Source organism: Barbus barbus, assembly GCF_936440315.1.
Source record: "Barbus barbus genome assembly, chromosome: 18".
NCBI lineage: Eukaryota > Metazoa > Chordata > Actinopteri > Cypriniformes > Cyprinidae > Barbus > Barbus barbus.
Window position 1 is genome coordinate 10,339,326 of NC_136746.1, and position 27,405 is coordinate 10,366,730.

The following is a 27,405-nucleotide window of genomic DNA, read 5'->3' on the forward strand; positions in this document are numbered from 1 at the left end:
GAAAGCGGTAATGCAATGCAGCACATTATGAAATGCATTATCATTTCAGACAGTTACTTTAGCAACTGTAAAATGGCACTATCAAGTCATCCAACAGTAACCTCTAAGTGTTGAAAAGAAAAGATCTCCTGCTTCCTAATAAATTATTTAAAGATAGAAGTACAGATATATTCTAAACACTTTAAATAAGAGGTTGTAAGTTGTGAGAAATGAAGTTATGAGCAAAGTCAAAGTGGAACATAAAAGAAACTTAATATTGTAATGTTGACTCAATATAGCGTCATCCAACGCCGTGCCAATTCCAATCTCCCATAGTTCAAGCAAAACTCCATTTTTATTTTATTCATTCTGCATGTTTCATTAATACTTGTCACGCCCTCGTAAGAAATCTGGCCATCCTTTCTTAGCTTCCGGATATTCTTTTCATTTTTAGCACCTCCAGCTACCTCCCATTGGTTTTACAACTTCAAAACACACCTCATGAAAAAATCAGGAGTTATCTGACATGTGTCCCCCTACCCGGATGGCATGCCAACACCAAAGGCCAGCATTGATTTTCTGTAAAGCAGTGCCGGATTAGCCCCCTTTAGGGCTCAGCTGCCTCAGCACAGCCTGAGGGGCTGCTATAAAGCTAATAATTAATTTAAACTGCCTGCCTGGCCTGTCGAAGGATCCACATTTGCAACACACCACCAACCGGTTGCGACTATGATTCTATAGAGAGAACATGGCATTTATATCTCCAGCAAGCTGGACAAAGATGTGCGGTCATTGTGTGTAACCTCACAAAAACAACCTAGTGATGCACATCGTGACTTTCCAGGCAGTAATAGCCTGCATGAAAAATCAAGATACCATTAGAATAATAGAGTGGAAAAATCCACTCTATTATTCTTCTTCATTTTGCACACTAAATCAAACTTTCCAAATGATTCAGGAAAAGCAGAAACAACTTGTACTAAACTTTCTAACACACTGACATGGCGTGGAGTGAAACACAGCATTGTGCCCCAAACAGCTCAAAGCACCCAATTCTGTACACTGAGTGACAAGCTTTGAAGCCATAATGTCCTCAGCATGGTCTTATCGAGAGCTCAGAGCCCAGTAGTGCAGTTCAAACACAAGGAGGTAAAACTTTCTTTTGCCTAGACCTCTGTTTGATGGCTGATACATCTACTGAATAAGTTCTAGAATAGCAGACCTTAAAGTATAAGTATAAGTATAAGTGTATATATATATATATATAATTAATAATAGTTAAGTCAGTTAATTCAGAATTACTCAAGAATTGCATTTATGAACATTTTTACATAGAACGTTTTTTTTTCTTAAAATAAAAAAAGGCTTAAAAGCACTATATGATTGTATGGTGGTTCTTTAAAAACAAAAATTAATAAATATATAAGTAAATAAATAAATAACTGATAACCATAAACACCTCAAAGGCACTGACTGCATATACTACTCTAATACTCATAAGCATATACAATATTTTAGTTGTGACTGATTTGATAGAAGGCAATATTTGCTTAATATTTGAATCAACTGAAATTCATTAAAACATTTTATTTTTAAGGATTTAAGACAAGGTAGGTAACCTTAACTTTAAGAGTTTATTCACGATGATTTCTAAGAACTTTTTTTTTTTTTCAGGAATTTAAACTTTTGTCTTTTGAATACATACGACCCCAGATCATACAACATATGGGTTACAGGTTTGGTAGCATGTTGGGTTCTAAATAAAATCCTAAAGCAAGACTAGAGACTGTATTACTGGTATTTTAAAGATGAAGTGTCTATAAACAAATGACTATAGTAAGCAGCCTATAGACATGTAAAGGATTTTCTAAAAAATTGTCTACTTATGTCGTTTCCTGATACATCTCATTTTAGCCAACAATGTAACCACAGAATGCAAGTTCAGTCAAAAAAAGATGGTGGACAAGAAGTGTCAACTATAAATACATTTTCAAACCACAAAGTATTAATTAAAAAGTTGTATCCAATTAAATTTGAATTTTACCCAAATTTGTGTGTGCTGTGTATATCTATACAGAGTGCTCTTTATTGTGCCTTCAGCTTATCAACATGCCAACAACCAAATCGATCCAAGACCCGTGTGCAGAACACCACATCTTGTGGTGCAAAAATACAAACTGGTTACTCATTAAGTTACATGATAATTCAGATCCTGAAGACATCCGACTATGTAGTAGTAGGTAGAATCTATGAATTTGCAAGCCAAGAAAGAGCTAACAGAAACAGACAGTCTACGTCACAGGTCTATGAAATCCCTTCCTTCCCTTCAGCTCTTGTAGAAGGTCCAGTAAAGGGATTTCACCTGAACACCTTTATCTTATTGACGCAAAGTCTTCTCAGATCAGACGCATACTGCCGGTGTAGGGGCAGTCTTGGCTGTCTGTCTGAGAAAGTAGGCTCATGAGGATATCCCACCTCCTCCCTCTCCTCCAGTGTTGGGCATTTTGATGCCTCATGCTCTCCGTTCTGAAACAGACTCTGAAGACCAACAGACCCAGACACAAAGAGACAACTCTTTCCTCAAGACCAAAGCAGTCTCAGAGCCGAGAGGGAAAGATGCCTTAAACATCACCAAATATCCAGAGATAATAGCAGACTCCTGCCTGAGATGTAAACAATGCCTACGTGTTTCATGTGACACTGTTTACATGACCAGTATGTGGTATATAGGTAAAAGCCAGTAAACTGGAGGGGGTTTAAAAAAAAAAAAAGAAAAAAGTAAAATTTGTGTTAAAGTTAAATCATTGCAGTTCAGCATTTTGAGCTGATCATGGCTCTTTTCCAGAGTTCTAAATTCACGTTCATGATCAATACTATTCAGTGGCATATGTTTGTATTTGTTGGCTATTGAAAAATTAAAAACCATTGCTGTTATGTTGCTGTGGGTATGCTACAAACATTACAAAGATGCCACAGATTTATCAAACCGCCACAGACATGAAATAGTGACATTAAATCTCATAAGACAGCATTTATTGCATGTCACAATGGATAACATACTCAACGTCAGGTTGCATGTTGACTGAATTTTAGATAAATAATAATAAAAAAATTATTTGGGATTACAATTATTTAAACATAATTTATCAATTTCGATATGAAATGCAATGATCTTTTTCTGCATTGTTAAAGTAAATAAGTGCAAACAAACAAATTAACTAACGAATAAAAATACCACACCAAATGGTTTAATAAGGGGAAAAAAACTTCTTTCCAGAGTATGTGCAATAAAACGTCAAGTCAAATCCATTCAGCATTCAGGCCTGATAATTTGCTGAGACTGTTATCAATAATTTAAGAAAAAAAAATCCAACAGGTGTTAAGAATGACAATGTGAGCTGCTAATTGTTTACAAGATCACAAAAAAGCCCCCCTTACGATACACCCACTATTAAAAATGCTATTGGATAAACATGCCTATTTTCCATACGTTTTGTTTTTTAAGGATGCACATAGTTGTTACGTGCTTTAGCTGTGAAAAAGCTCTAAGCGACTCTGAAATGTGTGGGGGAAATGTGTTGCAGCTGTGTTCAAAATCTGCAGCAGCTGTTTAAACCCCTGTATGGTTTTGGTATGCTGTCCAAGAAAAAAAAAACTGGGATGTACACGTTTGCAAAGCAAGCCATTTGGATAGTACCCTCTAGTTCATCACTCTCCAGGTGGCACACCACTGTTTAACAGAAATCATAACACTGAGGCTGACTTATTCTGGGCAGCATCTATCCGCAAACTGTTATGGCAAATATTTTCTAATAACGAGGAGCGCTTGGAAGGGTAAATTCCTAACGACAGGGTTCATAGTGTGTTTTATGTTGGCTGGACAAATTCACACAGCGTTAACATTCATCACAGCACCCGGTTGAAGAACTGCCCCCAAACTTCAAAACATAAGGCGCTTCAATCTTCTTTTCAAATCTTGGCAAGATAAACCCAGCGTATCCGTCTTCGCTTTTCAGAACCGGCTCGCTAGGAGACACTGTGGGAGACTAAGTGTCATGGAGCAAGCACATTGAGAGGATAGTACCGAGGGGGAATCCTTTGTTCCGTTTCCAAACTGCTAACCTCCTTTTTTCCCTTTGGGAAACGTCCAGGGGGAAGTTAAAGTATGGCAGGCTCTTTTTTGCTTCAAAGCACTAATAAGTTCCATGCCTGCGAGTTGCTTACATCATTAATCAGCGAGATGGCTTTGCGTGATAAAGGACGTAAACTGGCAGCGAACCATGGACTAACACAGATTTAACGTTAGGCCTGTAGCTCCGCACCCACATCATACCAGCAGCCCAGATGCCAGCCGTTGCTTGTACTCCAGCGCTCCAGTCGCAGGTCAACCATGCGTCGGCACAGCAAAAATAGCGTTTCACTAAACATGTCAGCAACGAATTAAACATCCTTCTTCATTAGCATGATGTTAAAGCCATTTGCGGATTAAGCTTTACGACAATCAATCAACCTGAATGAGAACCTGAACGTGAAGCGATATTGACTGACCGCGTTCCAAAGCGAAGAGAGAATGATGTCTAACTCGTTTGTTTCTAAACATGTCAAAACAGAGGAAGGGAGTCAGGCATGTCTGCCATGCAGGGCCCCATCAGGTCAGGCTATAAAAATCCATCACCGGGTTTGTGCTCTGCTAAAGCGCTAAGGAAACATATTGTAGATTTTAAGAGCCCTTTTATTTAGCCAGACTGTGTACTAAAACTAATTGGATTTCTGTCAATGGAAAAATATATCCCTGGGAAGACTTTGAACTACATAACGCTGACGGTACAACGGCCCATGAGGGACCGAGCCTTCCTCGATGCCAAACGTGAGGGAGGAAAATTAAACCAACGGTCAACATAAAATATTAAAATAGCACAGTATCGAGTTTTTGAAAAATGATGTCAGGCTCACTCATTAGGTTCACCAACACAGTGAATTAAGCTACATTTAGTGGGTGATAATTGAAATCATAGCTGTAGTCATTACCGCTGACATGTCTCCAAATAATACCCTATAAATTTCCCCTCCGTTTTTTGGGGGGCTCTGTGACAGCTGGCAGGGCCTGAGAAAAATAAAGTACAGAAACTATTATTCTCCCCTGTGTAACCGGCCTTCCTATTCTCTCTTCCTTAAAGCCAATAAAACGTCAGCTTTTATTCTACCCCTCCAAAGTGCTGGCTGGATGTCAGCTATCCTCTCTAAAGCCCTGCCACAGAAAACTGAGGGCCTGTAAATCACTATGTCACAGGCACACCATCCGTCTTCGGGTATACAATAAAACAGGGATGCAGTTATAGAGAGAATGACGCCCGTGCCCAATATATATTTAATTTGAACAAAAAGAGAACATAAAGATGTTCCCTTCCATTCAAGTCCGATGGTTTGAGAAGCGCCTGGATGGGCCGTTCAGCGCGTCCAAACAGATATTTGGCTGATAATGATTTAAGGATAATTCTTTTGCCATCAGGGCTCTTTTGTTGCACCGTAACAGCAGAACTGTGATTTATGCTCAGAATAGAATGACTTCTTGGCATCAGACCGCAGAACATTTATTGGCATTTCCGATAGGTGATGATGATATTGGAAAGCCACGTAAAATAATTTCGTACTTAACTAGATCTTTTTGTGGAATAAACATCTACAACAATGAAGCCATTCATTTATTTGAGATGTCAGAGCAGCAGTCTTGAGAGCATTATTTCAAAACCAAAGTACACAAGTCAGCAGTCAGAACTGACATTTACAATCTAGGTGGTTTGTGAGATAAAACATGGGGTGATTAGTGTTCGTTTAACAAAGCGGAGACCTTTCCACCACTCAACACGGAATGTTCCTGGAAAGTTGAATTAGAAATGAGATTTAGAGACCTTTCATTATAACAACATGTACCAGAAAGTATCTTGTAAGCTTTTCTCATTTAGTGGGTCCTTAAGCCTGCAGTTCAAGTCCAAGCACTAGCGTCAGTCTGTGCGTTCATACCTGTGCTTTAACTTTTGCCATCCAGACGGGACAGAAGGACAGACCTCTAAACGAATACCATATTGCTGCGGTTTGGCAGTAACATGTGGAAGAAAAATGTTTTTTATCAGATACAAGATTGTCATCTAACCAAAATACAGAAAGCATGATTTGCCCGCAAGAACTTTTCAAAACTAATTTGGTAGGACTTGATGATGTTCCCCTCTCGTTGGCCAGACAGACGATGGTGCCTGTTTTGGCGGCCGCAGAGATACTTCACATCAACTGGATTTTATTCTTCCCGGGGCAATCAAGCACAGCTCTGTTTATACAAAGAGCAGGAAAAACTGCCACGCAAAAGAGACAAGGACATGTGGCTCCTCAAGTTAAAGCCATCTACATTAGAAAAGGCTGGAAATACCAAGACAAGATGAGGGCATGCCTTCCTGTTGCTGTTAAAACAGAACAAAACTGTGAAGATGAATGATAACTGGAAGTAAATAGCACATGAGAATAGAGGTATGGCAGTGAGAAAGTTATAAGCAAGCTACGGTGTGTCTTGCATAGTCGAGTCAAAGTACACGTGACATAGGTAATCAAATAACTGGAGGATTAAATACACTTTTTTTCCCCTTTTGAAACATGTGTAAATGTGTGTATACATGAGGGTTGAAGCCAAGCCACAATCATCTAAATCCACAATTATCTAGGTCTGTTAGTCCAACTTTGCCAAAAAGGGTCTAGTTTGATTCGAGTCAGACTAAAACATTTACATGACATATTAAAAACACAAATTACTGCTGTATTCCGACTAAAGTTGAACTTTTAAAGCGATGACTAACAGATAGCAATTCATAAATCGTAATGATGCAGCTTACAGATCAGACCCAAAAACAGTGATTTCGGTCAAGATCTCACTCCCCCCTTTGGTTAAGAAGAAATTCTCTCTTTCGTTTAAAGTCATGTTTGCTGTCGACCTTAAAATAATTCCCTTTAGCATAACTGGGTCATATCTTCACAGTGGAACAAAGACGCACAACCACCACACACTAAACTTATTTAAATTATCCATTAGCAAAGCAGCAAGTAACAAACATGTCAACCATAATGCATCTAAAATGGTTTCTCTGTATTCTCACAATTTTGCCTGTCAGCTCATCCTTTCTTGAAGCAATCACAGAGGTACAAATTTGCTCTGAGAAATTAAATGAGATTTTATTGCTTCACTGTTGATTTATAAGAGCGGCACCCTGAATAAAAATGCATACATTCCATTTCCGCCACTTGCGCCCGTCTAACAAACTAGAGAGGGCTAAAGGAACGCAGCATCCTCTTCTAATGCAAGCCAAACAGTCTGGGATGTTCCCAAATATTAGCGCTAAATAAGCCTGATAGATCAGATATGGAAAATTCTCATTTCCACAAAAGCATCAATTTCCATATCCTCTGCAGGCTAAGTGATTTGACGACTTCATTTCGACAGCTTCTCCTTCGTACTCTTAACTGACATTTTATCTACATACTGGCACAGCCACAGATTGAACACACCCGGAAGACAATGACAGGCCCTTCTACTGTTGTCACTTCTCATTTCGGCGAAGAGCGATGCGTTTTACTGGCTTATGCCAATAATAGCCCCATCAAAAAGGAGACTCCACCTTGCTCTGATGTTGAGGGAGCACTTCATGTCGCAGACTCTCATTTGTCAATTAACAGGAGCCTTCTGGTGTTGGCGCGTGGGGGCTTGAAAGGCAAAGTCTCACCCGTGACGAATGAAGAGAGACAGATGAGTGAAGCATGAGCTGGAGTGTAATACTATAATGTGCTTTAGATATGAATATAAAACGACATTGCTGACAGTCCATACAAGGTTATATTTCATTTCTCGGTGTACCCAGCCACCGTACTTTGTCTTCTTTGTTCGGTTTTCATCAGACTACTTGCATCTCATTGTGACAGGCTGTCTACATTTAAAGCGCCTCCATTTGAAAATGCAAGTTAGCATATTTGATTTGCCTTCAAGATGTATACGCAGGTGAGCGCGGGTTTTTGTGAGAGTTAATGCGGAAACTCGTACGCACTGGATGATAACTAGCCATCTCAAATTTAATTTTAAAATGTTCATTTCAAATTCTGTTGGATGCTTGGCTTTTACATTCGAGCAACTTATAACAGTTTCCCTTTGAAATATATTCTCCTTGATTTGGCTGTTGGCTCATATGTAAGGTGGCGTAATAAGGTGAATCTGATGACAGACGGACTGTCCGACCTCCTAGACAAAAAGTGACACTGGAGGGAGGAATTCATAGCCGCTTCATTCCTCTGCATGACTGAGGGCCATCATGTTTACCCCTCATCTGGACAGGACCAGACAAGACAATAACATTCCCTTTGCTTTCACCATCCACTCACCACAAAGCCAAGCATGTCTAGGACACTGGAGGGGACACTTTGACAGCAAACCCCGACCTGGGATTACTACTCCTGTCTATGATCTAATACCTTTTCATGGCTAGTCTTGAGAAAGGTGCTGTTTCATCTTCATACCAACTCAACGTTAAAACCACACAAAAGGCACCTTGTGAAAGGTCTGATAAACTGAATGTGATTCCACATGTGTGTTCGCAGAGATTCTCTCTGACACATCTCACATCAGGTAACATAGCCTGCATATGGTTTTGGGCTGTGGTACATCACTGTGATCACTAGGTCTTCTTACTGAACATCTAACTTCCGTTTTGAAAGTTCTCAAAATAACTCAAAAACAAAAAACATTACTGAACTTTTGACTTTATTAACTCATGTTTACAAGTAGCACTTAAGATATCATGATGTAACCCATAACGTACAACAAAATATTTAATGAAACATTTTCATTAAATTGGGCAGTCTGAGATTTGGTAGATGCATATCTAAATTTTGAATAGCATACATAAAATTAACTTAAATTAAACAAATTATGTCATTAATTCTCAGGTCATTTCAAAACTCATTTCTTTCTCTGGGGAACACAATAGAATTGTCCATTCTTAACGGTGTTGTTTTGAAGCCCATTGTCTTTCATTATATGGACAAAAGCAGTATATGTTCATTCAAAAATGCATATATTGCTAAATCTGTCTCAAAGATACACCTTTTAAAGCTGAACTATTTTTAAATTTACAAACAGTATACATCTTTGGCCATTGTGTTGCCATGAATATTTCCATGAATGTTGTTGTATACAATTCAATACAATTCTGTTCTTAAAACATATGACTTTCTTCTGTGGAACATAAAAGATTACATTTTGAAGAATGTTGTAAACCAAACAACAAGGGAGACAATTGATTTCTACTGTACGAAAAAAAAAAAAAAGGGAGACATCTCAAAATATCTTTTAGTTCCACAGAAGAAAAAAAATAAGCAATTTCATTTTTTGGTGGAGTATCTCTTTAATTAATGTAATCAGAGAGGGATTTCCCTTGCAAACTATTGCTGAAAAAAAAAAAAATCATATAAATTATATAAAATCTAAGAATCTAAAACTAGTCAATCTAGATGACTAGTCAACTACCGTGACACATCCCATATAAATGTTCATTTCTGGATGACCCAGATTGTCTTGTGGCAGCCCTGAGGACAACAAAAGAACCCTTCCATCACTTTGTCATGTTCACATATTTAAGTCCTCATGCTAGAGGGCAGGATGTCTGTCTATTAACTTCTTACTGTGGGGTCTTTGTGTGAACATGGCAGAAGCAGCAGTGAAATCCTAACTATAGGCCACATCCTCACTTTATTCTGATCACATGCCTCTTTATAAATTAAATTTCACACTGAATGTAACCCTAAGCCCAACAAAGCATATGACCAAAACAGCTTCAGTGACAGAACCTTCTGTTCTACTCAAAGGCTCCTTGAAGTGGTAAAAAAGAAAATGATTTCAGAGCCAGCTTTGGCATTCTGCATTTGATATGTACATACAGATGTCAGAGAGGGAGGCTTTCTGCTGACAAGCCCTGTTGCCAAATATCATCTTTATTGGCAGTGTGATTCTAAGTGAACAAGACTGGGGTTATTCAAAAACATAAGCGGTGAAACCTCACTCTTCTGCGTACACGTCACTACATCGATAATGTAAATCCTGCTATAAATAGCCTATCGATGTTCCCAACTATTCTGGTAATTATCTTATAAAAAGTTATAAATGATAGCATTACATACTATTACATAAAAAGATAGCATAATGGCTCAGCAAAGGCAATAAACCACAGTGTAAGCGTTTTTATCTGTAGCAATACTGCATATTTCACTACTATATGTATGGAGAAACTATTAGGAAATATTACAGAAGAAACTGATGCAATAAAGAGCATTGCATTAAAGAACAAACATCAAGACAAACCACTAACTTTAAGAATACATGGTGTAGATATCCGATGAAGACTGAAGAAACAAGCACATCTGTTCGTATATTACTTTATACAATTTATGTATATGATAAGCTGACCATATTATGTATATGACAAAAAAGACAACATTTTACACCTGAATATCGGTAGTTCTGGGTTCTACAGTTTTCACCCAGGTCGCCAGTCACAAATGCTCATTAGGAATATTAATGCGCCGATAAGCGTACATTTGTGCACGACACATTGAAGCAGCACAGGATTTGGCAATTATTAATGTGACAGACTCCAGTGCAAAGCGAATCAATTAAATGGAAGAATCCACATTTTCAGCACAGATAACTGCCTCAAGACGACAATTTTCACATGACAAAAAGAGGCCCATTCAGAGTCCTTCAAGGCCTGACAGGTCAAGAAAAGAAGTCTGAAACAAAGGCACCTTATAACCATCATCTCTCTTTTAGTTGTCAGATCAGCTTTGCTAGTCCTGCTGGTGAAATGGCATCCCAGCTGCCACAAGGTGCTTCTTCATGTCCTGTCAAAGGAATCTTTTATTCTATTTGCTCAGCATTAACATGTCACATTTATTGATCAGGCTTTTTATCTGGCCACTGCATGGCACGCCGCTACTGTACCCTCCGTTCTCTGATGTCTCAATGACATGGCTGACGACATAATGCATGTATTAGATTGCACTTAATGCAGAGGTGTGACTGTATGAGCGACAGGTAGATTGAGTCAGAGATGTTGTATTCGGTTAAGATCCTGTCATTTATGACAATGTTCTAGAATGTTTCACATGATAGAAACATCCTTCCCACAAGGGCTTTCTCAACCAATGTGAGCCTAATATTACATATTTAATATCGAAATATGAATTCTTTTGTGTGCATTGCCAACATCTGCAGTCAACACTTTAAAGTGCAGAAGTGTATTTAAACTACATATGATGGCATACAAAAAACACCTATAATGATGATTCTCAGTCTTTCCAGAGAGGATAATGTGTGCCATAGTCCTGTAGCAAAACCTATGGGAAAAAATTAGATCTCTCCCTCCTCAGATCCATATGGGAATCTAGCATGTGCATAATAGGTGCCATGCTTGTCATCGCGGTCTCCCATCATCGCAGACCTCCTATTATCACAGCCTGTTAAGAGTTACATTCAGACACAAACAGTAACTTACCTCAGTTGGTTGAAGCTGAGATCTAATCTACTTGCCACTTCTCCATATTTTGCCCCAAGAAAATCTGGAATGTCTTCCCAATCATGCCCAATGCAGGACACCTGCACCAATGCAACATCAATTATTTATTGCACAGCTGGTACTCTGAATTATTGTTCTTTTAAGAAATAGACCTTCTTAAACATTATACTGAACTGATGAAGACTTCAAATATATTTGTGACTATTAATAATTCACATACAGCTACTGTGTGAATGAAACCACTGTTATTATGTTAGTCAACAACAACTTAAGCAATTTATAATAAATATTTGTAATAAAACTTTTGACTAGAGTTGTCTCGCGACACAGAAAATATATATACCTACATGACACTGCATGACTCGACAAACAAACAAATACTTTGTGGCGTTGGTGGTCGAATACATAACACAGGTCATAGGACAAAGTGTTTGCAGCATTTCACTCACCTGACTTCCATTCACTACAACCATTGACTCGTTGTATGCCATTGTTGTCAAATGACAGTTCAGAAGGAAGCATCAAACGAGGACCACCACAAAAGTTTTTCAGCTCATAAGACCGAAACGTGTTCTTTATGTTTTCAAAAGAAACTTTTAAACTACGCTCTGAAAGAAGCTTTACTTCTTCCGCGTGCTCGTGTCAGCTGATCTAGCACGGAAGCACGCGCCACTGTTCAATTGCTCAAATCTGTTTCAGCTGCTCATAACATCTTCCCAAGGATGTTTCCATAAAAGTAGCATTAAAACAGTCAGCTCTCGTTTGAAAAGTAACAGTTTTAATCACTGGAAGTTGGGGCAAATTTGTAAAGTATGTTTAAAGTGTTACATAACGAATAATAGCTCAAAGGTCACATTTCACTGTGTTATAATTTCGATAATCACATTTAACTGGTTTATTCGTGTGCTCATATAACCGCTTGAGTTAGAATAACGCATTAAAGCTTTATTATTAGCGTTGCATCACAGGACAAGCAGAATGAGAGACGCACAAACGCTATAACGTCAGCTCGGCTCCTCCCACAGGCGGAAGTTTTGGACGCGCGCTCGCGCAGACAGGGTGGGAGACAAGCAGGATCTCGTATCTTATGCTCGCGGTAGCGCACTAGAATAAAGTAGGCTGTTTACTAATTTAGGCTGCTAAAATGTGCTTCATAGGACGTAATTGGAAATGTATTTAAATGATCATCTTTATAGAAAATAAAAGGATTGAGGCTGTAAATGTTCATACCTGTCGTAACGCATCGGAGCGCGTTTGTGTAATTTCAGGTAAAGTGGTTCATTGTGGTCTCTTTTACCAAAGTTAATGATAGGAGATGCTTTGTAATGCATGTTTAACGTTTGTGAAGGAAGAGCCGTTTTTTGAATTCTGGTTATTTTTATAGATGCTTCGAAAGAAAGGAAGCAGAATAAAACGCTCTGTAGCCTACGCAAAATAAGCTGTTTTTATTTTTAAAGTAGGCTATATGAGTTGCTTGAATTTCCGCAGTGTACTTATGTGAGTTTTTCTAAGCACTAAAAATATAATAAATACTGTATTTTGTGTTGCTTACTTTGACAAAGCTGCTTTACCCATCACTTAATGTCTGCAACCCTTTCAAATTTATTTGTGGGGGGGGGGGGGGGTATTTTTATTTGAGGGGGGATCAGTGTGAAATGCGTTATTGTTTATTTTGATAAATCGTAATGTCCTCAACTTTGACTACAGAAAATGTTTTGCACAAGTGTTGTCGGCTGCTTTAGGCAGCTCTGTAAATGACTATATTTAGTCATGCATAAACATGACGATATGAAAATACATTTGCATTTAAATAATATGAATTATGACCCCCCCCCCAAAAAAAAAAATATGTTCCCATTTAAGGACAATACCGAGTGTTTGGTATCTGGTTCAGAAGCTCATTCATCATGCAGACAATAAAGAGAAATTATTTTGCCCGATGCTGGAAATTTATGGTTACCCTTCTCTGCCCTAATAACTCACGCAGTGTGTCACGCGCTGACAGCTTGTGCAGAAAACAGTCACACATCTTTACATACTGAAGAAATAAAATAGCCAACACTTGTGTCAGTTTGAATCTGTGGTGTATTTGCGAAGGGAGTGATACAGCTGTCTCTCCACTATTTTCACTTTCAAAAACGTATGCAAATATGTAATGTTAATGGAGCCTACTACAAGAATAAAAGGATGCTAAATTATATATATTTTTCCTATTTGTTTCAAATCGACAATCTGGGGTTTTCAAAATTATGAGCAAACTATGTGCATGTCTTCGAAGGCCTGTGTGTTATATGGCTAAATAATTCTAACTTTCTAAATATTAGAAAACACAAACTACGTTAAAAACTCAAATGCAATCAGTAAATATTGATTTTCACAGAGAGAGAGTGTGTGTTTGTGTGTGTGTGAGAGAGAGAGAGAGAGCGTAAGATATAATTACCTCAAGTTTATATAGGTTATAGGCTTTTACAAAAATATATATATATATATTTATTTTATTTTTTTCCCCGAAGTTAGATGTACTTGGAAAATTTGAGCAATGCTAGTTTTAAGAAGAATAGGGGGTGAAATGTTGTTTGTATAGAGATTTAAGCGTATTAAATAAAATCGTGTTTTAGGATTGAATTGCCAAGTAGGGCAAACCAGCAAAGTTTATTGTTTGTCATAGATCAGCGTTATCTGTCTCAATGTGTCTGAGATACTCCAACAAAATACACATTTCTTTCTCGCTGACAACTGTCCACTCCAGGTTTTCTTGCTCTCCTAGATGACCTGTCAAGCGGATTACCGCAGAAAGAGATTAATGGTGGAGGCGGGTTGCAATAATAATCGTTTTGTTTGATGTGACAACTTTGATAGGCGTTGATTTACTTACAAACTGATAGGCTTTTAATTGAGCGCCTCCATCCAGTGAGAGATGAAAGGCAATGCGCATTGAAAAGCTGCCCGATTGCCCCGGAGCCTCAATACTGATTAGCTGTCTCAGCCGTGAATAGTTCAAGGCATTTTAAACTTCTTTTCTCAAAGGTCTGACAGACCATTTCTCTTTCTTTTATGTCTTTTGGTATTGTCAAATAAAGTGAATCATTTTATTGTGTATAAATAAATTTTTTTTTACCTGAATGGAAAAACTGTCTGGACTTTTTTATTATTATTGTAGGCTATTCTCGTCTCTTTTAACATTCCAAGTGGGTTCAAGTTTTGTTGGGTTTTGCCTGAGGCAATGTGATACCAGCGAAGTTTACATGGGTGAAAAACATAAATCCGGAAAAACCTGAAACTGCATATGAGACGAGGAAAATGCAATGTGAAGTAGCTATCATGTACACCTGTCTGAAATTGAACTCTCAGCGTGTTTAAAATAGGTCTTACTGCTCCAACAAGATATACTTGTTTCTTTTTAATTCAGTATGTACTTGCAGAAGAAAATAAGTTACAACAAAATTGATAGCTAATTAAACAAATCATAATGAACGTAAAATATGACAATAGGCAATTTACAGCATGCAATTGCTTGGTTAATAAAAAAAGATTAGCTTATAAGTTTTATAGCCTATAAAGTAAACAAATAAATAATTATTTGCCTCGTGTTGTTTTAGAACTTTTTAGATAATTATTCATTATTCCATATTTAAATCGGTCAAAAACGTCGTCAAAAGTACTTCAGAAATAAAAAAAAATAATAAAACGGGTTGTTTTACTATAGCAACTATAGGATAAATGACCAGTGGTTGATTTTCTATTACTGCCTCAATTGAATATAAGCTAAACACGGGGAATAGGTTCTTATCGTAACGCAGGTTTTAAACAAAAACCTTTCCAAACCGAATAAAGCAGAGAAACTGCATGCCCCTCAAATTAAGTGACTCTTCTCGAGGATGCTGCTTTTGCCCTTTTCTCCATCACTCGCGGCACATAATCAGCTTCAAAAGCTGACGTGAAGTAAGAAAAGGATTGACAGCAACTGACAAATAACTGATTGATTGCGGTCGAGCAGAATGGACAGTTGACGGAGGGGTGGGGATAGAAATAGAAGGGCGGTGTATGTTAAATTGAAAACATGTGACATTCACATCCCTCTATCACTGCATTGGTCTGCTCTTGTCAACGCTTGTCTGATTGGGGAATTCAAACACTACACGTTGATCTTGTGTTTATGGTTTGATTTTTTTCAGCCCACTCGCATAATGCTGGCGTAGCTGTAAAAAAAAGACTAAACGCTAAAAAGGAGTGTAAATTAGGCAAAAAAAAAGGTAGCCTATTAAATCAAGAGGTTAGACGGTTCCTAAAATGTAGTCCCTCACACAAACGGGTGTATAATTAAAAAAAAATTAATGTAACAAACTTTAATCTTTTATTTCTGTTTTTGTTGATGGTTTTAATTATAATCAATAAAAGCGAGGCTTACTCTTACATAACCATACAAAAGAGACAAAGAATAAAGCATCAGAGAATTCTTTTCACATTTAGTTCATCTTTTAAAAATATATCAAATCCAAGGTAATCTGCTCGTGAAAATGAATAACGAGCAGTTTAAATCTCGTTTTTTGACAGAGGTAGAGGCGTGCACGACAACCTACATATTGCGCAAAATCTCCTCCCCCAAGTTGTCAAAATAGAGGCGCTTGCAGAAGGAGGGACGTCACATCCCCTTGACCCTCCAATCACCTCGGGGTCCCATTTGATTGGAAGGCGGCAAGGGCTTTAATCTCGGACTAATTCAGCTGCTTTTGAAGTGAACATTTCTACCAGTTCTTGGTTTGGGAGGACAAGCGCGCGGACCTACGGGAAGAGACAGAGCGCGCGCTATGCCTGTGGTGTCACACGCGGCTCCGGATCTGCGATAGCCTCGCGCTCTGCTCCAGACGGATTATACTATTTATCTTTATTTCTCCTATTCGAAAGAAGATTACGGCATAGGTTTTATTTATGAATCTGATAAACGAAATACCAACAAAATACATGAGAATTGGGTCATGATCACATCGCCCTCTGCTTCTACTTCAAGAAATAGTGATACTGATCTAGTCTGGGAAAGCCGCAGCAGCAGCTCTCGGAATAACAACTCCGCGGTCGTCAGCAAGCCTTTTCTCCATTCCGTCCCTCCTTCGGACCCTTTACGGCAAGCTAACCGACTTCCCATAAAGATTTTGAAAATGCTTACTGCACGCACAGGACACATTTTACACCCTGAATATCTTCAGCCGTTGCCATCCACCCCTATCAGTCCGATTGAGGTAAGACCCGAACTCGCTGTTTTTATTAAGCCGTTCGTGTATTTTATTAGTAGCCTACAAGTCCGCATTCTCTTTTTCTCGGAGAAATGACGGGACATTACGGGAATAGGAGCGGAGTGGAAATGATAAGATTAATAATACCTTATAGCTAACATCGTATTTTATTCTGACCGATTTTTTCCTTTAATTCAGCTAAGACTGTAAACGGGCGTTTGGCACGGGGTATTTACCATTTCAGCCCGTTTTGCGCGATGCGCACATTCTCGAATCGCGTAAAAAGGCCAAACAGAAGAGACGAGTCATGTAGTGAAGTTTATTTGTTGTGTATTGTGACAAATACGTCGTAACGATTGCGCTTGCACACATTTGAGGTGTTTAAATCTTGTATTTTTTCTATCCTCGCAGCTCGACGCCAAGAAAAGTCCTCTGGCTCTTCTTGCGCAAACATGCTCTCAGATCGGTAAACCGGACCCTCCACCCTCCTCTAAACTCTCCTCGGTAACATCAAATGGATCTAGCGAGAAAGAATCGAAATCTGGTCCTTTAAAAATGAGCGACATCGGCGTGGAAGACAAATCCAGTTTCAAGCCGTACTCCAAGCCAGCGGATAAGAAGGACTCGTCCTCTGCGGTGTCTAACGGAGAGAAGACTGGTTTCCGTGTGCCTAGCGCCACCTGCCAGCCGTTCACTCCCAGGACTGGCAGCCCGAATTCCTGCACTTCTGCTTCCCCGATGCCGTCGGACGGGAAGGGAGACAGAGATGAAAAGAAAGAGTCTGATTGTAATAAAAACTGCTCCTCTGATGGATCTGCTCCGACCAGTGTCAGTCACAGTCGGATAAGCGTGAGCTGTGCGGGAATTAACGTGGAAGTCAACCAACACCAGGAAACCACATCAGGATCTAAAGCAGCGACGTCGGAGTCCTCGTGTGTCACCTCTTCTTCCTCAGCCTCCATCCTGGGGTCAGGACTTGTAGCTCCCGTTTCTCCGTACAAACCCGGCCAGACTGTTTTCCCTCTACCCCCGGCTGGCATGACGTACCCTGGAAGTTTAGCAGGGGCCTACGCCGGCTATCCCCAACACTTCCTGCCCCACGGTGGAAGTCTGGTCAATGCACAGCTCGCCAGCTCGCTGGGCTGCAGTAAAGCTGGCTCAAGCCCCCTCGCCGGGGCATCCCCTCCATCCATAATGTCTGCTAGCCTTTGTAGAGACCCTTATTGCTTGAGTTACCACTGTGCCAGCCATTTAGCCGGTGCAGCCGGAGCCTCCTGCACACACGACTCCGCTTTGAAGTCCGGATATCAACTCATGTACCCCACACACCCTTTGCACGGTGTTCACTCCTCGCCGCCATCTTTTGGTGGACACCCTTTGTATCCCTATGGCTTCATACTGCCAAACGACCCTCTACCGCATGTGTGTAACTGGGTGTCAGCTAACGGACCTTGTGACAAGCGTTTCTCGTCCTCCGAAGAACTTCTTAACCACCTGCGGACGCACACCGCGTTCACCGGGAGCGACAAGTTGATATCGGGTTATCCCAGTTCATCATCATTAGCTAATGCTGCCGCCGCAGCTATGGCGTGCCATATGCACATGCCGCACTCAGGAGCCCCTGGGAGCCCCGGGACACTGGCACTTAGGAGCCCGCATCACGCGTTAGGACTAAGCAGCCGCTATCACCCGTATTCAAAGAGTCCGTTGCCTACTCCCGGCGCACCGGTCCCGGTGCCTGCCGCCACCGGTCCTTATTACTCTCCCTATGCACTGTACGGTCAAAGACTCACCACAGCAGCAGCGCTTGGATACCAGTAAACTAAAAAATAAAAAAAAACACACACACACAGACTTTGTCCAAATTTATAGATTCTAAGGATTGAATATAAAGACTTTTATATCATCGCGCCACTGAAGGACTGGATCCGTGGACTCACTGTATTTATTTATGTCAGCTTAAAGCGGACGATAATACAAATGAAAATATTTGAGCAACTCAAAAGTGCATTACATTTGAATTGAACTCTGTAGATAACGTGAAACACATGTTAGAGTACTAATAAAATAGGGGTCTTCAGTTGGATGTTGATTTGGAATTGCTATGATTGTATTGTTCGTTATTATTTAATGTCTCATTGAAAAGAAGATAATTTACATGCATGTTTGTTTCTTAAATCCCAAACTGTCCACATGATTTGAAATTGCCATTATTTTTCAGGTGTACACCACGGAGAGAGAATTGGTATTTTTTGTATGTATTCTGGAAAATAAGAAACGATTCTGTTCCATATTTCTGTCTTCAGTATTCATTAACTTAACATCACCAAGCCTGAACTCAAACTAAACTCTGCCATTCAAGTAGCCTATATTGATTTTGCCGTTTTAAATACAAATCATGTAATTTCCAAGGTTGCAGGCTTTTTCAGGTTTTGCAGTTCTGCTAAATGATTTAACTGCGAATAAGAGTTCAAATTATGAATGCATCCGTCGGTGTCTGAGAGATTTTATTGTTTTTATTTTTTTAATGGTTGACCCAGCAGACAGCCTATATTGAAAGTTTGGTATTTTTTATTTTAATCAGTGACGCCAAAACACGTTTGAAATAATTTCAGCCTAATTTTATTACTGATGCATTGAATTTTATATATAAAAAAAGTTTATTTACAAATACAAAAAGAAATATGAACTGCCACTTCATGCTACGGAACGGTGTTAAATTCATTAATGGGACTTATCATCTTTTTCATATTTATAAAGAGACGACATGTTTTCAGCACAAGTTTTAGTTGAACGACACGACCGGTCTTCGCTTTCTTATTCAATTCCATAATATCATATTGTCAGTCCATAATCTCACCATATAGGCTATCGAATAGGCTATTTATATTCTCTTAAGAATATAAACTGCTCTGTTGAATTCTGAACGTGCATTATTGTGGTGGCGTTGAACAAAACTGTATTTTGTAATACTATAGGCTCGTTTGCTGTAAGTTATATCTGCAGCCGTCAAAGGCTTATTGTGGACAATGACATATGCTCGAGAAACGCTATAAGATAGACAATATTGAGAGTGTTTTGTTTAGTATTACAGGAAACAAGCTACAACGTTCAAAACGATCCCATATTTTAAGTGTTATATTATTGTACACACTTGTGTTAACCTATTTGCTATAGTTAATCCAATATCAGTTTTTAATCTTTTAAGTGAATTAACGAAAAAATATTTCTCATTATCAGTTTGTGGAGAGATACAGCCTGAAATTGTCAAATTTCAGAGTAGTCTAAAACTGTCAAAATATTTTCATTCAGTGAGCAAACACAAACATTGTCATTAGACTAGACTTGTAAATCATACCTGTCATTTAATGAAACACTATTTTCCAGATAAAAAAAAAAAAAAAAAGCAATGCAGGATTTGTGTTTTATATTTAGGCCCATCTATCGATCTATGGTTTCTTTTATGTGTGCTCACCAAATTATTTTTCTCGACAAGCCATTTGCGAACACATTTAAACTGGAATTTATGTATGAAACTATAAATATATATTAACGATTAGAATTAATTAAAAAACATTGTAACCAAAAGCGAAAACAAGAAAAATCTTTATTGAATGCTCCATTTAGTAACATTGTAAAAATAAAGGAACTCCCAAAAAATAATGAAGCCGCAAGGTCTAAGTCTGGCATAACTGGCATAACGCATAAGGACTAAAAAAATAATAAACGCTACTTTGATATTTTGTTGCAAGACGAATAATGAAAAACGTGTTTGTTTCCCTTTGCAATAGTGCTTTTATATTGTTAAAATAAAAATATTTTTGACTAAATGGCAACTTTGCAATATACGCAGGTAACGAATTAGGCAATATAGGCTACTTAACTAGGCTTAATCTTAATTGCATAAATTAATAAGTAGCTAGTACATTAGACATATAATTTAATAATATAGCCTGCAATATTAAATACAGAGCACAAATCGTCTCGCGACATTTTAGGCGTTTTTCTTTCGTAGTTAACTGTTCGTGTCTTTTACGCGAAAAAAAAAATGCACTAATCAAATATAGGCCTATACCGTTATTACAAGTGGAACAATAATCCAATTCAGTGCATATCCTATAGGTAATTTAGCCTATTTATTGTTTATGTTTTAAAAAGTATTTACGTATCCATTTTTTTATTATTTTAATTCTGGCATAAATGACAATTAACCCGGGATAGGAATGTTAAATAATGTATAAATAAATGAACTACATGAGTTTTATGAACTAAAGCAATAACTAATTACATAAGATTAATTAATGATTATATTTACACTCCTAAAGCATTTCATTAAACATGGAAAACTTCACCCGCCCAGAAATGTCATAGACGCGGAGCAACTAGACTATGTTCTGGAGGCCCACACAAGCTTTAAACTGATGTAATGACGGTGAAAGAGAGCAATTTCCATTTTTACCCACATCATGGTGGCTGTGAGGAGGTCCCCGATGTAAAGCCATTCATCATGTGCCCCTCCGCCCGGGCCTGTCATCAGAGGAGCTAGCAGGCACATGTGTGCATAAATTACCCCGCTTGCCTTCTTCCACTGCTGTTCACTGTGGCTAAGGAGTATAAAGAGGAACAGAACTCCACTGCCTGCTAGTAAAGCATGACTTACACCACTGATCAGCCCTGCAATGAGCATGTTTATATGGGTGATAAATAAAGCGAATACCTTCCACAGTGGTCTGGCATAATGTGCCAGGCAACCACAATCTGGAAAAGAGGACGATTGGAATGCCAAATTAACCTGTGACAATAACGGCTTGCTATAGCAGATGAATGAGTCCACAGCCTGATCAGAAACATTTCATAGTTCAACAACACACACAACATGAATTTGAGAAAATTGAAAGAGTTAACCCTCATGTTCTTTTAGGGCTCTAAGACTCAGAGGCCCTCAAAAATACACTTTTTATTAAATTATCAGATTCAAAGTTTTTTTTGGTCATTCATATAAGAACTGGCTATAAACAAAATAAAAGTTTCACATCTACACTCCATAATAAAGGTTTCATTACTTAGGCCATGCATTTAAAAAAAAAAAAAGCCAGATATTTACTGATTTGCTTTATTGTATTTTTCGACAATGTGTTTTTCCCAGAATTCTATTCTGAGTAACAGCTTTGTTGTAAAACAGTGTCTTCAAAAATATCCTACGGTGGCCGAGAGAGCTCAACGCACTGCAACTTTAGAAAACACATGCAAATAGAAAAAGCACCAGCAAATCAAGAAAACATCTTCATCAATTTGACAGCAGGTGCTGCAAATGCTCACAACACAAACAAATAAAGAACTTTATTTGCAGTGCGTTTCTTCATTTGGTTGTGTTGTGAGCATTTGCAACACGTGAGTTGTCAGATTGATGAAGTTGTTTTCTTAATTTGCATGTGGTTTTTTTATATTTGCAGCGCATTTCTTTATTTGTTTGTGTTGTGAGCATTTGTAGCACGTGTGTTGTCAGATTGATGAAGTTGTTTGCTTAATTTGCATGTGTTTTTTTATATTTGCAGCGCATTTCTATATTTGTTTGTGTTGTGAGCATTTGTAGTACATGTGTTGTCAAATTAATGAAGTCGTTTTCTTAATGTGCATGTGTTTTTTATATTTGCAGCGCATTTCTATATTTGTTTCTGTTGTGAGCATTTGTAGCACGGGTGTTGTAAAATTGATGAAGTTGTTTTCTTAATTTGCAGATGTTTATTTCTATTTGCAGCATGTTGAGCTCTCTCGGCCACCGTAAATATCAGTCTGATGAGTTTTAAGTCAAAGCAACAAATTCATTATTTTGAAAGGCAAAAAAGTAGGTTAATTTTTAAAACTATAATATTATTTTTACACATAGTGTACACTGACAAAAACAAACTTTAAAAAGTAAATTTTTTCAGTGTACTGTATGTGTGTGACAATTTTTACTCACTAGTAAATTTTACAAATACTGTAATTCCGAAGAAACACAATTAACACTGAATTAAATGTGATATTTGAAGTAGAAAGGCTGAAATAGTATTTTCTTGTAAAAGCAATAGAACCCAACTCAATTCTTTGTTTTATTTACAACTTCAAAAAAAAAATATTTTTTTACAGTGTACTGGGACTCTCAACAGAACATGGTTAATAATTAACATGTGTACAGTGTATAGCCACACCTTAGGTTTCATGCCAGAGGTGCTAAAAAAACTAATTGCATTGGTAGAGATGCATGGCTGATTTATGGACCATGCTGTGGAGGCTGTGCCAAGGTATGCTGACACACGAGGCCTTCCTGCTCTGAATCTACCCTTTTACTGGAGCTGCTATAAACCCTCTTACCACTGAAAGCTGGACTTTAGAAGACACCTGGATTGCCACCACTGATTTACACTTCACTCTTTTATTAAATAGCACAAAATTATTACTGACACCAATGTAATTACTAGGTGTGTGATAGAATAAACAGACACGCTGTAGTCTGACATGGCAATCCTATGCTTTGAGCAACAGCTGTGTCAATATGTGAGTGCCACGCAAATGCTAAACTTCTAGACATAAGTCAGAGACACTTATGTCTCTCTCTCATGCAAGTGGCTTGATTTATAGGATTATGGGATTGAGACAAAATCCTTTTAGCTGCGATAAGGGCAATTATCATTACAATCTTTCATATGAGGAAGATGTTTTTGTTTGACAGTCTAGCAGTAGGCCTAGCTTTTACATAATGTTTACAGCGTTTAAAAACAGCTTTAATTTAACCTTGGAAAGTACAAAACTTTTTTGTGTAGCGCATATAAATGTCTTCACCAAAAGGTGATCCGCCATGACACATAGAACCTACCTTCAAGAGTGATTTATGTTGACACAGGAGGTGGAAATGACCACAGCTTTTGTGATTGCAGTAATGAAGCCATAAAGCAAATAGCATGAAATGAAGCAAGAGCTCCACGATTTAATCAGCTCATAAACAGATCCACTGCATCAAGCAAATGACGTTATTACCCATCTGAAGTAAATCTTGCTAATCTCCAGAGATAAAATCAACATCATCAATGGTCACATGTCATATTCATCAATGCTAAATCGTCCCCTTTTGACAGATTAATCCTGGCCGTGGCTCCCAGAGAGAGTGGTAATGGAGACCCAGGCAAACAATTCACTCATTGAACACGTCGGGCTCCTCTGCGCTTACACACGCTCTCTCTCACTCATTGATTTACAAATTCAAAGTGCTCATCAAGGTGAGATAGGCCCAAAGAAAAATGGCTTGTCATTCAAAGGGCCTGCGATGCGAGGCACCTTCTTGTGCTTTAAGTGCCTAATTGAGGTCATTTACTGCAGCTCTCGGGGCTCTGCTATCATATCTCAATGCCTGTTTCATTTGCACATTTTGGGGTTTTGACAAAGAATATTTTATGGAAATGAGACCATTCTCTGAGAATACTTAATGGGTTTTTTTCGTAAAGGGCCCAGTGATGGCTTGGATGTCTGTCGATGATAAATAGCTGAAGAGATTTCTAGATGAGCTTGTAGTAGTGAGACCCTGTGCTTGCGTTTGCAATGATCTGAGTCTCCATGTCTTTATTTTCTGCACGGCCATGCTAATTACTGAAGGTCAAGAACATTTCACAAATGTATCTTTCAGATGCTGCATGTAATATAGTAGGCTACCGTTAGACAATTAACTGATAGTTAAATTAATTTATTTTTGTCTCGTTAAAAATTAGGCTATTTGTTTATATTCATGCATTTGGTAGACGGTTTTAAACAAACAACCTACATTTCAACCCATGGTTTTTGCAAGCGCCATCTACTATTTGAGCAAAAAGAATGTAATTAGCCTACTAGTTTTAAGGCTCTCTGTGGAATCCGTGACTTTGGATTGGCAACCCTGTTTACTGCTCATATGCTTTCACAGCTGTTTTTCAGCTCTAAGAACGCGATGAATGCGTTCTCGCGCATACCGTACCTTGAAAGACCAAATTCGGAGGGGCCGGGTGACGTAAACTCATTTTGGAGGCGGATGATGACTTTAACGCGTCCACAAGAACGTAAGAAACAATGCACAACAACGCTAAGAAAATCACTTGCGATCTCGTTTCATTCAAACGCAACTGGCACCATATTGTGTCTCAGTTATCGATTGTATTAAAAATAGTATTATTACTATTATTATTACTAGGTTATTAATAGACTGCTTTAGTGTTATTAGACATATTAATATACCTTTAATATTGTTGCAGTGGTTGTCTTCTTGCATTGTTGATTGTTTCGTAAATTATCTATTTTTTTCTTAGCGGAATAGGATACTGGTAAAATGATTAGATAATGACTCAAATCAATATTTTATGTCTTAGTATTTATTTATTTGGTGAGCAGTCATGTAATAAGCAGGATAATGTAGTTTTATTGCAAAATAAACACTGACAGTTATATACATACTACATACTATCTGCATACTAATATACTGTATACTATCTTGTAGTGTTCAGGTTTTTGGAGGGTGCAGTGTAGGTATTAATCTTTGTTTCGGAATGATCCTGTGAACTGTAGACGCTCTCAAACAGGAATGTAACAGCTCATTGAATCTGTTCTTTGCACTCATGCACATTGTCATTCTTGGGAGCACTTTTTAAAGCACACTTCTGATTATAATAAAATTACATGCCATGCTCTTTGTGAGGTTGTTAAAACGTGCACAAAGCGATGAAAGTTCATTTTCTTGAGCAGACACTGAATAATATTAGCAACCAAATTTCCATTCAGGACGGATGCCATGACAGACCTAATGATGGACTGTCAACAGGCCTCGCTGGTGATGCTAATATCAGATATGTTGTGAGGAATGATCTTTCTGATCTGCTCAGATATGTGCAGAATTGAAATTTCAATGTGTAAGACTAAAGTGATTTCTGACAGCTTTATCTGGCAAGCTGATACCAGACATTAAACTATAACAAACAGCACTATTTCTCTGGCTGTTCAGAATCCCGCCTCTTGACCTCGCTTACGAGGCATGGCTTTTGTATGGTAACATAGTGTCTAATCAAAGGAAACAGTCTAGACTATCATTTTTAAGCTTGTTTTCGTGGACCTGGTTATGATGCCTTTACACATCATACATTGCACAGAAATATTTGAAGATGCTGGCCGTGTTGAGCGCCGCCCAGCCAAACTAATGTATCTGACCAAGAGACAAATGGGTCCAGACACACAGCAACACAGCCTCAGGAAATATGGACCTTCACATCATTTTTATTGCTTTGATGCATTTTAGTGTTAACTGTAAAGTAGGAGGTCAAAATTACTCTCAGTCCTGCTTTGCTCATGCCCTACAGACAAAGACGCAACTTGATGAAAATAACACGCAGGCCACATGGGTGTTTTGCATGAAAATAAAGCAATTGCCTTTGTGAAAAAGCATTGTATGAGTAGAGGAAGACTTAGATATGTTATTACTTATCTCATCTCTTGTAATATAATTGTCAGGGCTCTGTGTGTGCAACCGGGAAGAAAATGTTAATGCATTCTTCCAACAATGCAATGAAAAGCAGTTACAATGCTTCCTGGGGCAAAGTATTATGCCTATTCAAAAGGTTGAATTTGCTTGAGTATATTAGTGTATGAGTTGTGTTTGTAGCGAATAAGAAAGTGACACTTGATACATAACTGCACTTTGAGAAACATGAGTGGTAATTCATCAAAAAGCCAAAGGTCTATCAATCAAAAGTGTCATGACAACGAAATCATAGTGTACTGTGGCTTTGCCAAACTTAAAAAACGAGCTGTTTTTGAATATCACTAAAAATACTGCCTGTGTCAATTCACCAACGTCAATGTGTTCAACAGCCGTCCGGAGTGAATTAGCATCGCATATCATATAATTACTGAATAAATGAGTGCGCATTAAGGAATCATCCGGCAGTGGGATTCTTTCTCCCTACCATGCTTTTCGCCTCTATCTTCCTGACAGTTTATTTCTCTCGGCTTACTGGGGGCAAACACCTGTGTCTCCTCTTAAAGCAGTCTGCTTCTGACAGGCTGTGTGGAGCTTCTCCCTTCGGTTCGGACACATCTGGTGGGAGATCACAACTCCAGCAGTGTCTCCATGCGCACATCCATCAGCCCTCAGCCATACGCTCACACGCATATGTATATGCTATGGTCATATGCTCAACTTAATATGGCAAGATATAAGTTGAGCCAAAAGAATTAAGACATGTTTGGCTAGTATTTTACACCACTGTAATTGATATTAAAGGGAAAGAGTTATTTCCACTGCCCCTGTCTGCCACTGGTTGACAAAACAGAAAGCCCTAAATTCATACCATGGTTATATTATATTAATCATGATAATGAAATAATTGAATCTTTAATTTAATTTAATTATTTAATTTAATTTATATTGTGTGTGTGTGTGTGTGTGTGTATATATGTATATAAGAAATGTATATCATACAAATGTTTACAAATAAATATGCATACAAATGCAATGGATTATAATGGAACACTATATTATTATTATTATTTTTATTTTTTTAAATTTTAAATTTTATTTAATTTCTTTATTTTCTTAAATA

At 38.2% G+C, this 27,405-nt stretch overlaps 2 protein-coding genes across 2 annotated transcripts in view; one reads left to right on the forward strand and one right to left on the reverse strand.

The window, feature by feature from the left end:
- Positions 1-12,271, reverse strand: part of LOC306884046 (leucine-rich melanocyte differentiation-associated protein-like) — a 284,486-nt gene extending 272,215 nt beyond the window's left edge. The window contains exons 1-2 of the mRNA XM_079439684.1: positions 12,029-12,271; positions 11,559-11,659 (exon numbers count right to left, since the gene is read on the reverse strand). Of these exons, the coding sequence (XP_079295810.1) occupies positions 11,559-11,659; positions 12,029-12,070 (143 nt within the window). The 5' untranslated portion in view covers positions 12,071-12,271. The remainder of the gene's footprint in view (positions 1-11,558; positions 11,660-12,028) is intronic.
- Positions 12,272-16,311: 4,040 nt separating this feature from the next.
- Positions 16,312-20,199, forward strand: LOC306884062 (zinc finger protein 503). The gene is made up of 2 exons (XM_079439709.1): positions 16,312-16,816; positions 17,222-20,199. Exons 1-2 carry the CDS (start codon positions 16,556-16,558, stop codon positions 18,629-18,631), a joined length of 1,671 nt encoding a protein of 556 aa, XP_079295835.1. The 5' UTR covers positions 16,312-16,555; the 3' UTR covers positions 18,632-20,199.
- Positions 20,200-27,405: the final 7,206 nt, after the last annotated feature.

What these genes read in the sequence shown, in the direction of transcription:
- LOC306884062 (XM_079439709.1), top strand. Translation starts at nt 16,556, where the DNA reads ATGATCACATCGCCCTCTGCTTCTACTTCAAGAAATAGTGATACTGAT. An exon ending in CCCCTATCAGTCCGATTGAG is followed by an intron (nt 16,817 to 17,221) that starts GTAAGACCCGAA and finishes CTATCCTCGCAG; the next exon opens with CTCGACGCCAAGAAAAGTCC.